The following is a 14,569-nucleotide window of genomic DNA, read 5'->3' as shown; positions in this document are numbered from 1 at the left end:
AAGGTTAATCCACACTTGCTCTCTACAAAAATCTAAACTACGGACAGTCAAGTCAAATTGGTGGTAGACAAAGAGTCAAAGGAATTCAAGGAGGGCTGGAGTTAAGATCTTTTGTGAGCATGAAGGGACTCCATACTGGTGACATGCTTGACTCTTCCCTTGGCTTCAATCTGGCCATCTCCTGCACTATGCCATCAGGTTGACCAAGTGTTTGGGGTGTGAGAAGCTTCATGAACGACTAGGAAGTAAAATTGGTTGGTATCCCTGATATGAATGTGTTAGCAAGCCTTTGGCAACAGAATCAACCTCAGTAGTGGGTTCCTCCAAGTTTGGACCAGTTCACCTGAACTGGTAGCAAACCGCTGGTGATGTCATGATGACTTCATGGAACCAGTTTGGTTGATGCAGGTCCTTGGATGCCCAAACCCCCAAACCTCCAAAACTTTGCCCTTAGATTATCCACTGTTGACCTCACTCGGTTCCTAAGAGTCAGTAAGGGGCGTGCATAAGTGCACCAGAGTGCCTTCTATCCCCTGTCCTAATGTTTCCCTCTTATTAGTACCCATATCATGTATATAAACAGTGTTATATCTATGTATGATATCAATACATACTTGACAAATAAATAAATAATAAAGTTCCCACAGTAAGAATACATTGTAAAGCATAAAGTCTCCAAGTCAAAGATGGCTTCAGTCCCTTGTGATATATGCAAGCACACACAGATTGGATAGTAAATAATAATTCAAGAGATCAAAACATAAATCCCCTTGGATGATGGGGGTGGGGCATTGAGAGACGGTACAAAGAGAAGCTAAGCCACGGAGTAAGAGAGACCACCACCCAGACACAAAGCAAAATGCTCCTCTTCAGCCATCTGCCTTAGCACCATGTGGCTCTTGGGAAGCTGACAGCCATTGTTTTAGCTAAGGCCCAGGCACATCAGATGAATCAATCAATCAAAAGAGGGGGGGGGGGACTCTTTTTTTGAATTTGTTTTTTGAAATAATTTTTGGAAAAGAAAAAATTGAATCCCCCCCCCAGATTTTTTTCCTTTTGTGCATGCACAGAAACTGGGTTTCTGGCACTGCGCATGCATCACCATCTTGTTTGCATCTTTTAACAAAATAAATAATTTTTTTTGATACTGTATATGCACACGGCGTGGGTGGTAGTGAATTGGCAGCAAGGTGAGTTAGAACCCACCTCTGATCAACCTGCAATGTGATAAAAATCATGCAATGTTTTCCCCAACATCAGTCTGTGACTCAGGAATATACACTTGTTTTCCATCTTTTTTTCAGCCTATTTGGGATTCTTATGGATGTTGCTCTTGGTTGCCTATGGACAGCGTGATCCAAACTCCTATTATCTTAACAAGCATATTGAGAACAGTTTCACAGAAGGATTTGAGGAGGTTCTAAGTTATCAGGACTTCTTCAAGTGGGCAAGAAGCACCTTAATCAGCAACCTGTACGGACCATATGAAGGTAGGGTGATATAAGGGCCTATGGCAGCTATGCCAAACCAAACTGAATGGAGTATCATTCTCACAGAGTTCTTCGTTAATCCTAAATATTGATATGAATGGGTTGGGGTTACAAAAGCTATAATAGCTGAATTATTTGTTCATTTATATCTTAGCTTTCTCGGAATATGCCATCCTTGGAGAGAGGCGGCATACAAATCTAATAAATTATAATTATAATTATTTTACAAAAAAACTCAAGGGAGCAAACATATCCACACCTTCTCCCTCCTCCTATTTTCTCCACACCAATAACCATGTGAAAGGAATTGGGCTGAGAATGATTGGGCCAAAGACACCCAGCCAGCTTTTATATCTAAGGCAGGACTAGAACTCACTATCACCCAGTTTCTTAACCACTGCACCAACCTTTATCCTCATGTACTTTTAAATGGATTTTCTCTCTAACCATCATCATGACATACAATAAGGAGGCAGGTCTCTTTAGTAGTAAGGGTATACTGAATTATTTTGCAGATACTTTTTGTTGGTAGGGTAACTTAGTGTTTTATGCTACAGTGTTTATGCTACGTGTCATCAATTTTTTAGGGTATTGACATTATTATTCAATAATGGAGGAAAGGAGGGAGGGTGGGAAAGAGAGAAAGAAGGAGGGAGGGAGGATGGGAGGAAGGGAGATATATATGTCAGATGAGAAATGGAGGGAAGAGGAGAGGAGAGAAAAAAGAAGGGAGGGATGAAGGGATGAAAGAAGGAAGGAAGGAGCCAAAATGCACTTAAATGGCCAAAATGCAGTTCAAACTGTAATAATAGTTATTTCTCTAAATTGCTTTGGCTGAACTGGAAATCAGTAGCCTTGTACCCATAAATCCTGGGATATCTAAAATAGTTTCTACAAGGAGCCATATAAAATCATCATATAGATCTCAAAATATTTATTTATTTATTTATTTATTTATTTATTTATTTGATTTTTATGCTGCCCTTCTCCTTAGACTCAGGGCGGCTTACAACATGTTAGCAATAGCACTTTTTAACAGAGCTAGGCTATTGCCCCCACAATCCGGGTCCTCATTTTACCCACCTCGGAAGGATGGAAGGCTGAGTCAACCTTGAGCCGGTGATGAGATTTGAACCGCTGACCTTCAGATCTATAGTCAGCTTCAGTGGCCTGCAGTACAGCACTCTACCTGCTGCGCCACCCCGGCTCATTATTTTGGGGATTTTATTCCCAAGGGCTTCAATTATCTTATGCAACAACACCCACATCTTCTGAAATTTGATGAGCTTGCAAGTTTTCAGAAAAACACACAGACGCATATATGGATACAAATACATATGCTCCTCATATAATTGGGGGAATAATGAACCATGTTTTCAGTCCTTGGTTTTAAGCTAAAGCAACTGAGAAGACAGAAAATTACTTTGAAGGTCTGCAAATGTGTAGGGGCAGACACTTAGGTAAGAAAAACCAAACGTACATATATAAACTGGGTGAAACCAGGCTTAATAGCAGTGACTGTGAAAGGTATCTTGGAGTTGAAGTAGACATGAACTAGCAGTGTGCAGCGGCATCCAAAAAAGCCAGTGCAATCCTAAATTGCATTAACAGAGGGATACAAGCAAGATCAAGTGAGGTACTAATACCACTTTATAAAGCCTTAGAAAGACCACAAATAGAGTACTGCATCCAGTTTTGGTCACCACACTATAAAAAAGATGCTGAGACTCTAGAAAAAGAGCAGAGAAGAGCAACCAGGATGATTTCAGGACTGAAGGATAAAATGTACAATAAATGGTTGCAGAAACTGGGCATGGTTAGTCTAGTGAAGAGAAGGACCAGGGCAGACATGATAGTGGTGTTCCAATATTTGAGGGGCTGCCACAGAGAGGAGGGTCAAGCTATTCTCCAAAGCACCTGAAGGCCAGACAAGGAATAACGGATGGAAACTGATCAATGAGAGATTCAACCTAGAAATAAGGACGAACTTTCTGACAGTGAGAACCATCAACCAATGAAACAGAAGTTTCCTTCAGAAGTTGTGGGAGCTTCATCACTTTCAAGAAGAGATTAGATTGCCATTTATCAGAAATGATTTAGTGTCTCCTGCTTGAGTGGGGAGTTGGACTAGATGGCCTATAAGGCCCCTTCCAACTTTGTTATTCTGTAATTTGTAATCTGTAATTTGGAATTCCTTCTCAAACCCTCCCAAGGTTTCATCACAGATGGCAACTCCAAACTGGTGGGAAGTGCTCGGATTCGGCAAGTGAGGGTCAAGGGCAACTCCTGCCCCATTGATCCAAGCTTAGACATGACAGTCAGAGAGTGTCACGCCGCTTATTCCTTTGACACCGAGGACATGGGAGATTATGGCATCAACTGGAACGGCTCTTCCTTGGACAACTCTTCCGAGTTCTATTCGGCTTGGCAATATCAGAGCCAGGCAAGGCTGAGGGGTCACCCCATCTGGGGCAAACTGGCTGTTTACAGAGGTGGAGGCTACATTGTTCACCTGGGGATGGATTCCACCAATGCCTCCAGGTAGGCCCTTGCTGTTACGTGAGTTTGGGTTGCCTCTGCGGTTCTTATGGCAAAGCAGCGATCTGGATTTGAAGCAGGGGTGAAATGCTCCGGGTTCGGTGGTGCCTATGGGTCGTCGGAGAGCCAGTTGACTAACCTAACCCAACTGATTAAGTCTTAATATGAGTAAGGTCTCAATGTCATAGGAGCGACTAATTGTTCATTCATTGATTGATACCTTGCCAGAATTCTCCAATACTTGTTCGATAACACCTGGCTGGATAGCTTTACAAGAGCTGTGTTTGTCGAGTTCACCGTCTACAATGCAAACGTGAACCTCTTCTGCATCGTGAGCCTGATGTTTGAAACCAACGCTTTAGGTGAGAGCTGGAGGTCTTAGACCAGAAACTGTGTAGCCAGGGGTGGGCTGTTGCCCAGACAGGGGGGAACGCAGTGAGGAAGCGAAAGTGGAGCTCCACCCCAGAGCACCCAGTTTGCACTGAAAGATGTTGAAAGAAAATGCAGGCCGTCCTGCATAAGCCACGACCACAGTGTGGTAGTAAACATTTTTGGTAGCCCTTCACTGTGGGTAGTCCATGTGATAATTTAGGAGACCTCCTGGGTGCCTAATGCTGCCAGATTGCAACACATACAAACCAAATTGGTGGAGTTTCAAATCGTCTGGACTTTTTGGACCATCCCCTGAAGACACATCTGATGATGCCACTGGAGAGGGGATTGGCAGAATATGATGCCTTCTTATCCAAGTATGGAGGAAGGTTTAAGGAAGACAGGTGCATTAAGCATAGACTATAGCTGGATAGTGGGAGGGACAAGAGGCTCAGAAAAGACCCTCCCTAGTTTCTCAGCGGGTAAAGGAGACAGGGGATGGTGTTAGGTGGAGACCAGTAATGGGCTGGTGCCCCCATGAGGGGGGGCACAGTGGAGGTAGAAGGTTTATGCACTATTTATTGAATACGTAATAGTTTTTTTATTGTCCTTCTTTCTCTAGTACCTTAGCATGATCCTTAATTACTTTTAAAATAGGAAATAATTAAATAGTATGTTTTTACCCATAAACGCTTTATTCATTTTAATCATTATCTAGAACCAAACTTTTATAGTAATTGAAGAAAATTGAGCTACTTGCCTAATCTGTTATCATGCTGAACCTTGTGGGTTCAGTACAAACCCTTGAAATGTTACTGTGCTTCTCAACAAATAACACTGTCTATCATTTGTCCTTTTGTGGCTATTCAAATAATGTGACAATCAACTGAAAAAGAGTCCAAGCAGCTATTTCAAAACTTATCTTGTTTAGTAAGCCACTCCCTCCAGTCACATGATCTTTAAGCCACCTCTGGTCACATGATTGTCAAGCCACTCCCACCTGGTCACATGACCATCAAGCCACTCTTATCCGGTCACATGACCATCAAGCAATACCCACAGAAAGACAGAAGGAGATATTAATGCAGCTTTCTAGGTCTTGCCATTGTTTACAGATAACAAATATTTCTGTACAATTAACTCCTGCTTTGATTTTCTTTTAAAGGAGCTTTCTTTCCACGGGCAGAATTGCAAAGCATCCGCCTTTATCCATACACCGATGGTCTGCATATCTTTGTTGTTGCAGCAGAAATAATTTATTTCCTCTTTGTTATCTACTACATGGTGGAGCAGGTAAGAAAAACTCTGCTGAGTTGAATAGATTTATTCTCAAAGTGACCAGGTCCTGGGTGTCTGGTGCACTATAGAGAGGAAAGCCAATGGGCAAAAACTAAGTTCCAAAACAGTTATTTAAAAAAATTCAAGCAGAGGTAAAATGTCAATCAATTAATTCGTGACACCTCTCAAGGAAAACAGGCTGTAGCCAATCTGATTTTGGCTGGTACTTGCCAATTATGGGCAGAAAACAAGCCGGCTGTATTGGCTGCTCGGATGTATTGCCAGCAAGCAAGAGATCAGATCAGAGGTGGGATTCAGCAGGTTCTGAGCAGTTCTGGAGAACCGGTAGTGCAATTTTTGAGCAGTTTGGAGAACCGGTAAATACCACCTCTGACTGACCCCATGCCTTTATTCTCTGCCTCCCGAGTCCCAGCTGATCGGCAGGAAATGGGGATTTTGCAGTATCCTTCCCCTGCCACGCCCACCAAGCCACACCCAAAGAAACAGTAATAAAAACTTTTGAATCCCACCACTGGTGTGCTTTTGCGACATGTGGTCATGTGCAGTGATGTCAATATAAAGACTTCCTCTACAACAGCATATAGCTCAGGGACCGCCTTCTGCTGCATGAATCCCAGCGACCAGTTAGGTCCCACAGAGTGGGTCTTCTCCGGGTCCCGTCAACCAAACAATGTCGCTTGGCGGGACCCAGAGGAAGAGCCTTCTCTGTGGCGGCCCCGGCCCTCTGGAACCAACTCCCCCCAGAGATTAGAATTGCCCCGACCCTCCTTGCCTTTCAAAAGCTGCTTAAAACCCACCTCTGCCGCCAGGCATGGGGGAATTGAGATACTCTTTCCCCCTAGGCCCTTACAATTTTATGCATGGTATGTCTGTATGTATGTTTGGTTTTTATTATAATGGGTTTTAAACTGTTTTTAGTATTGGATTTTGTTATACAATGTTTTATTGCTGTTGTTAGCCGCCCCGAGTCTGCGGAGAGGGGCGGCATACAAATCCAGTAAGTAAATAAATAAATAAATGAATGAATGAATGAATGAATGAATAAATAAATGAATGAATGAATGAATAAATAGAAAGATCTGAGCTAAGAATTTGAATTGTTAAATCATGTTAAATTGTTAAATCTGACAAAGGAAGAATGTGATTTCCTGGTTGCCAGTTGTTACAAGCTGTACTTGTATTCCCCATCTATCTCCTCATCCGGTCCCAGCTCTTTAACTGTTTCGTAAAAAACAGCATGATAATTGCAAAGGTACCGTGGGCCACTCCTTTGCTGTTTCTAGGGCCGCCCTGCGGCCCAGATCTAAGCACCCCACAGGCTGGATCTGGCCCCGAGCCTTGATTTGGACGCCCCTGATCTAAATAGAAACTGCACTGAACTCTAGCGAGTTATATAAATGCTGCCTTTCCTCCCCACTGCTCACGGATTGTACTGTACTAGCAAAACCTGAATATCTTTTTCCAACAGGGAAAAATTGTGCGGGCTCTGAAATGGAATTACTTCCACAGCAAGTGGAACCTCCTGGAGTTGGCTATCATCCTCATCAGTTGGAGTGCCCTGTCTGTGTTTGTTCGGCGGATGATCTTGGGCTTAAGGGACATCTCTTACTACCAGGAACATAAGGATGAGTATGTTTGATGCTCTGGCAGTGTTCCCTCTAATTTTTTGGGGGGGTGGGCGGAAAAGTATAGTGTCTGAGCGGCAGTCCCTTCGGGACTGGGCGGCACAGAAATAATAAATAAATAAACAAACAAACAAACAAACAAACAAACAAATAAAAAACCCACCCTGTTTTGCCTCAGAGAATTTCAAAATAAAATACTGTACTGTGTGTCTATAACAGTGAGCTCATAATAGGGCAACTCTATCAATATCAAAATGCCACTTAAATAGTTGAGCTAGTTTCAAACTAGATTTTGATTTTTTTTCTCTCTTCCTTACTCCCATTCTTTTTCTTTCTCTTTTCCTTCCTCTCTTTTTTCTACCTGTTTCTCTCTCTTCCTCTCTTCCTCTCTCTCTCCTTCCCTCTCACTCTTTCCCTCTCGGCTTCTGGGCAGGTTTGGAAAACTCTGAGTTGATGATGATTTTTAAGTGAGCAATTGCTCACTGCTCAGCTTAGAGGGAACTATGTGCTCCGGCACTTTCTAAATACACTGTCCCACCAAAGATAGGAAGGAGGAGAGTTTTTATGGGTTGTTATGATTTAGACATACATTCAATAAGCATTTGTGTGCATACAAGCTAAACTGTTTCATCCAGCTTCTTTCTTTTGCAAAAGAGGTGGCAGAGAAGATTCTTTGGGTGATTTTTGTTTTGTTTTGATGGACTGCTGGTATCTTTCTACCATCCCCCTTGGCTATTTTCACTTCCTGGATGGAGAAAAAAAAAACCCCGGAGAAACTATCTCAAAATGTCAGCCATGAGCCCATGATGATTATGATTGCAGTGTAAGAAACGGGAAGTTGCAGATTCTTGCAAAGAGAATTTAGGCACAGAGGACAGGAGGTCCGTATATGCCTACTTGCAATGCTGCAACTTTCTCCTGCGTCAAACGGTATCCTGCCTCACTAACACACACACACACACACACACACACACACACACACACACACACACACACACAGAATTTCCCCCCCCTGAAGTTCAAACAATAATTAACAGAAAATTAACAGACTGTTCCTGTCTCTGGACTTTTCAGTTCCAGTCCAGACTGAATGAGAATGTCTTTAAGATAAATGCAAGGAATTTTTTCTTTGTAGTCTTTATGCAGGAGACCCTAACATAAGTCAGTAATCAAGTGAGTTTTTTCTTTTATTAGAAAGATGTAGGGCAGCTTGAGATGCAGCGGCTGAACGATTAAGACACTAGACTTGTTGATCGGAAGGTTAGTGGTTCGAGACCCAAGCACTGCATGATAGGGTGAGCTCCAGGGGTGGGCTGCTGGGGGTTCACAGGGGTTCATGAGAACCTCTAGCTAAGAGTCTGTGCAGTTTGGAGAACCCCCCAATCCTACTCCTGGCTGGCCTCGCCCACCCTGCCCCTCCCAGGAGTCCCCCCACGTGCCCTGCAGGCAGGGTATGCATGAAGGGGAGGGTGAAAAACAGACCTGCCAGAAGTTTGGGAAGAATCAGCCTCCTGCACCACGGAGCCTGGGGAGGCTATTTTCACCCTCCCAAGGCTCACGGAAAGCCTGTGGAGGCAAGGGAGGGGAATGCCCTCCCAGCCGTGGTGCAGGAAGTCAACTAGGCCACTCCCACCATGGCCACGCCCACCTAGCAACGGGGCAGAACACCCCTTGCTAAAATTTTTGAAGCTCTTGACAAACTACGTAGCAGTTTGAAAGCATGCAAATGTGAGTAGATAAATAGGAAGGCAACAGTGTTCTGTGTGCCTTGGTCAGTATCGGGTTGCTAACTGGTACGGGCCACACTGCGCACTGGTAGCGAAAATGGAGTTCCATGCGCAGCTCTGCATCTCCAGTGTTTGCGCATATCCCAGCGAGATTTTGCTTCTGAGCATGCAAGAGATTTCAGCCAGTTTTTGCTTCTGCACATGTGCGGAGAGCAAAAAAAATCACCAAAATCTCACACACATGCATGTCCTTTCACAAGAGTTTGCTTCCTGCACATGCGCAGCAGCAAAATCTTGCTGGGATGCGCATTGCCCCAGTAGCGGCAGCAAGTAGCAACCCCGCCTGGCCTTAGTGTAGTCATGCTGGCCACGTGACTACAGAAGCATCTTAGAAACATAGAAACATATCTCCGGGACCGCCTTCTGCCGCACGAATCCCAGCGACGGTTAGGTCCCACAGAGTTGGCCTTCTCCGGATCCCATCGACTAAGCAATGTCATTTGGTGGGACCCAGGAGAAGAGCCTTCTCTGTGGTGGCCCCGACCCTCTGGAACCAGCTCCCCACAGATATCAGAGTTGCCCCCACCCTCCTTGCCTTTCGCAAGCTCCTTAAAACCCACTTCTGTCGTCAGGCATGGGGGGATTGAAATTTCACTAGGCTTATAGAATGTATACATGGTATGCTTGTATGTATGAGTGGTTCTTTAAATTGGGGTTTTTTAGATTATTTTTAATATTAGATTTGTTTTCATTGTCTTTTCATTGTTGTTAGCCGCCCCAAGTCTTCGGAGAGGGGCGGCATACAAATCTAATAAATAAAATAAATAAATAGAAGTCCGACAGCAGAAAAAGACCTCATGGTCCATCTAGTCTGCCCCCACACCACTCTCCGCATCTTCGGACAACACTGGCTTCCTCACCTGGGAAACAGAGATTATCTAATGTGGCTTGCGGCTAACTGAGCAGCTGATCCCAAGTTCCTCCAATCGTGACTCAATCCTCCAATATCCATGCTCTGATGGATGGATTGGGATGGCAGTTCCCACAAGCAAGGCACCAAGGTTGCTCTCCCCGACTGCTGCATCGCAGCTTATTATAATTCCTGGATCTTCTTCTTAGGTTTGTGAGCTTCAATCAAACCGCTACGGTGGATGCAGTGCTAGGCTACCTGATTGCATTTCTGGTGCTCCTATCCACCGTCAAGCTTTGGCACCTGATGAGGCTCAACCCCAAGTTGAACATGATCACCTCCACCTTGCGGAGAGCCTGGGGGGACATCTCAGGATTTGCCACCGTGATTATCATCATGTTCCTCGCGTACTCCATCGCTGTGAGTAATCCGGAAGGCTGCACTTTCTTCTATGTTTGTTTATTCAGCTTATGTAGCATTTATTACATGGGTTGTTCATAAAGCAAAACGGACACTTTTTCACCAAACTTCAAATCCTGAGCAGAACTGGTCATTAGGATCCCATTAGGATCCTGAGCCTTTGCAAAGAACTCTACTTCAGACTAGACCTTAGAAATAAACCAGCATAGTTCTCCTACACCAGTATTGGGTTCCTACTGGTACGGGCCAGTCTATAGTGTGGTAGGGAAAATGGAGCTGCGTGACCAGCTCTGCATGACTGGCTGGCCGGTGGGCGCACCTGCGTGAGATTTGGCTTCTAAGCACGAGAGAGATTTCACCGATTTTTGGCTATTTTTCTAATTGTGTGCAGGGAAGCAAAAAACTGCCAAAAATCGGTGAAACCTCACACTTGCGAGCCTCCTTGTGTGAGATTTGCTAAAGCAGGAGGCTCTACTATTCCAGACAAATGGCTGCCCAATCTCTTCTTGAAAAGCCTCCAGTTATGGAGGACCCACAACTTCTGGAGACAAGCTGTTGCATTGATTGTTCAATTTTCTCCATACCAGATGAAATTTGAGCAACAGTGTTCTGTTGGGCTCTCTGGTAGAATCCTCCCAAAAATGCACAAGTACAAATTTCAGACACACACACGTTTGAAAATTCAAAACAATGTTCTTTATAATGAAAATTCACTTAACCTAAGCCCTCTTTTGGTATAGCAAAGAGCACTGGTCTCCAAACAAACTGGTAATTTGTACAAGTCCCTTATCAGTTCTGTGATACTTAGCTTGCAGCTGTGAGGCAATTCACAGTCCTTCTTTCACAAAGTGAAACACACTTTGCTCTGGTTTAGTTTCAAAGCGGGGAAAAATCAGCACACAAAAAGTCAAAGTCAGTAAAGCAGGCACGAAACACAACGATCAGATAATCCTCCACAATGGCCAAGCCCACAGGCTGCTATTTATAGCAGCCTCACTAATTACCACAGCCCCACCCAACCACAGGTGGCCTCATTTTCTTTGATAATAATCTCTCAGTTGTTGTTGCGCTGTATCATTAACTCTTGTTCTGAATCCAAGGAGGAGCTAGATAATTGATCTCCTTCGAGGCTGTCTGTCACATTCTCCTCCTCCCTGTCACTCATTTCTTCTTGGTCAGAGGAGCCTTCATCATCAGATTCCACCAGGGGGGGGGCAAAACAGGCCTGCAGCATGTGGATGTCTCCCCCACATCCACAGTCCTTGGGGCAGGAGCAGGGCCAGAGCTAACCACAACAAACAGGAAGACCTAGATAAACGGCTTAATGGCAGCAAGTTGTCTTACTTTACTTTCTTGTTCACCAGCCCACTCTTTTTTCATTATTCATTAATTTCACTCATTCATTATTTTTATGACCTTCCTCCAGGAACTCTAGATGTAGCATTTTCCACCAAATTTTCTCTGCAACAATGAGGTTGTTTGTACTTTTAAGACAAGGCTCAAAGTTCACTAAGAAGCTTCAATAGCCAAGGGAAGACTGTTTATACAGTGTTCCCTCAATTTTCACGGGGGATGCGTTCCGAGACCGCCCGCGAAAGTCGAATTTCCGTGAAGTAGAGATGCGGAAGTAAATACACTTTTGGGCTATGAACAGTATCACAAGCCTTCCCTTAACACTTTAAACCCCTAAATTACAATTTCCCATTCCCTTAGCAACCATTTAGATTATTACTCACCATGTTTATTTATTAAAGTTTATTAAAAAAAAATATTTATTAAAGGTGGACGAAAGTTTGGCGATGACATATGATGCCATCAGGTGGGAAAAACCGTGGTATAAGGAAAAAAACCGCGAAGTATTTTTTAATTAATATTTTTGAAAAACCGTGGTATAGACTTTTCGCGGTTTGAACCCACAAAAATCGAGAGAACACTGTATTTGCTTTGACCATCAATTAATCAGAAGTGTTTCCCATCAAAGTGGTTTAATCTTATCCCATCTTTTCAGAATATTTTCCCCTTGGAATAAAAAAGGAGCAATCGTCTGTTAACCACATAACAGATTAGGATGTAAAGTACTTAGGGAAGGACAAGAGGGAAGGGGGAAGTAGAAAGGAAGGGGAGAGCGGCAGGAGGGAAGTAGGTGAGTGGGAGAAAGAAGGTAGAGGGATGAGAGAGATAGAGGGAGGGGAGTAATATGAAATATACAAGGAAAACCGATAAATATATAAGAGATAAAAGTATAAAGGTGCAAATTTAGAATATTTGTTTATGTCATTTTAAATAAAATTATGTATGTAATGTTTTGATATTATGGTATATGTATGGATGCAAAGTTTGTGAAAAAAGAAAAAAAGAAAAGAATAAAAAATGAGCAGTAGATATTATGGAAAAAAATAAAATGCCTGGCATCTAAGATTACTATTTTTTGTTTGTTTGAAATGGAGACAAATCTAATATATGGCTGGAAATTGGATTCATATAAGACCCTGTTTGATTCTGCTGAGACTATGGTCAGCCTTCAGTTAGGAATCTTCAACTATGAAGAGGTATGATACTTTCTAAATAAGGTCAATCAACTGAAAAGATTAAACAATGCTTATTTTATTTAGAATAGGGAGAAATTTGGACTGATCTTGTGGGGAGAAAAATGATTTAGATCTGTTGTGGTTCAGTCTGGGACCCCTCCGGGAATGGCTGACCTTCTGTCGGTTTCCAGCTCAGAGGGAGAGGCTGAGGAACAGGAGGTGCAGACTGACGAGGAAGAGGAATCCCAGGCTGAAGAAGAAGGACAGCCAGAGTCCCACCAGGGGGAGCTCTCCCCAGCAAGCAGCCTGGATTCCTTAGGGGAAAATGCTCAAGACATCATAGATATGCGACAAAGGAGAGCTAATCAGAGACGGACTCAATTGGCTAAGTATTTCCAGCATTAGAGGTCACAGCTGGGTTTGGGTGTGGTGCTCTTGGGAAAGGATAAAAGGCGGACCCACCCTTCCTGGCTTGTGGAGTTTTATCTTGGAGATTCGTGAGACCTGTCTGTGAACTTTGGTGGCTTACAATCCTGGTTTGTGCCTTGGACTATTGAAACCTTGGGGGGGGGTGCCAGCAAGAAGCTTGTGGTATTGACTGGACATCAGGACCCTGCTGTAACGTATTATAGCCTGTCTGTTGTGAAGACAGGTTTTCCTTTGTGCTTATTTTTTCCAGCTATAAAATACTTTTGGCTTTTACCAGAGTGTCTGGCTGTTTTTTCAGTTGGTGTTGAGGTCTGGGAAAACCCAGACAGAACAAGATCTAGAGAGGAAAAACATATCACAGGGGGGGGGGAATCAAAACTGAAATAAAGACTAATTTGGGATGCAAATCTATGCATCCTTACCCTATACAGCGGAGTTTATTTTTGCATATACATGCAAAGGATTGTACCTATGTAGCATTACAGCTCTCTAACTTGATATCCTTCAACTATCTGGAGTCAGAGTTATCTAGTCATCTTAGCCACTGTTGAGAATTTTGGGAGCTGAAATCCATAAATGGAAAATAATCTAGTTGCAGGAAGCTGAGTTAGCTGCTTCTTGTTATTAGGTTTTATAAATGGATGGATGGTTGGATGGATTGGAGAACAAACAAAAGGATAGAGTATCATCAAGAGAGTAAAATAATTGAAATGGAAATGGGCCGATCACATAGCAAGAACTAATGGCAGGTGGACGAAAGCTGTCATAGAATGGATCCCACTTGATAATCTATGAAAGAGACCTAAATCAAAATGGATTGAAGATATCAGCAAGTACTGTACGTATTGCATTTTTGCCAATTGGCAAAAGAAAGTGTAGGGCCATATTGGTTGGAAATATGCAGAAAAGTCCTTCATCCTGCAGTAGATAAATAATGGCTAAAATGAAGACAATAGTGATGATCAAAAAGCAGATTTTACTTATTATTATGCCAGTTCAAAAATATTTGTTTTATAAAAACCATTTTTTTCTTCTATTTTTTTCCCATAGACTAATAATATCTCTTGAATTACAGGTCTTGGATTACAATCCTATCTTGGGGTCTTTCTTAATCGGTTCCTGTATAATCTTTATGACATTTGTGGTGTTGAACCTCTTCATTTCGGTCATCCTGGTGGCTTTTAGCGAGGAACAGAAACATTATCAGGTTTGTTCAGCGATTCTCAGTGTT

At 43.1% G+C, this 14,569-nt stretch overlaps 1 protein-coding gene across 1 annotated transcript in view; it reads left to right on the top strand.

Annotated features, from left to right (window-relative positions):
- The window catches only part of PKD1L3 (polycystin 1 like 3, transient receptor potential channel interacting), a 107,086-nt gene that overhangs the window by 91,588 nt on the left and 929 nt on the right, over positions 1-14,569 (top strand). The window contains exons 34-41 of the mRNA XM_070761645.1: positions 1,305-1,490; positions 3,704-4,031; positions 4,257-4,390; positions 5,566-5,693; positions 7,168-7,328; positions 10,171-10,381; positions 12,829-12,930; positions 14,414-14,545. Of these exons, the coding sequence (XP_070617746.1) occupies positions 1,305-1,490; positions 3,704-4,031; positions 4,257-4,390; positions 5,566-5,693; positions 7,168-7,328; positions 10,171-10,381; positions 12,829-12,930; positions 14,414-14,545 (1,382 nt within the window). The remainder of the gene's footprint in view (positions 1-1,304; positions 1,491-3,703; positions 4,032-4,256; positions 4,391-5,565; positions 5,694-7,167; positions 7,329-10,170; positions 10,382-12,828; positions 12,931-14,413; positions 14,546-14,569) is intronic.

The sequence above is a fragment of the Erythrolamprus reginae genome, chromosome 9 (genome assembly GCF_031021105.1).
Source record: "Erythrolamprus reginae isolate rEryReg1 chromosome 9, rEryReg1.hap1, whole genome shotgun sequence".
Lineage (NCBI taxonomy): Eukaryota > Metazoa > Chordata > Lepidosauria > Squamata > Dipsadidae > Erythrolamprus > Erythrolamprus reginae.
The sequence above is the reverse complement of the archived record's forward strand: the minus strand, read 5'-3'. Positions and strand labels throughout refer to the sequence as shown.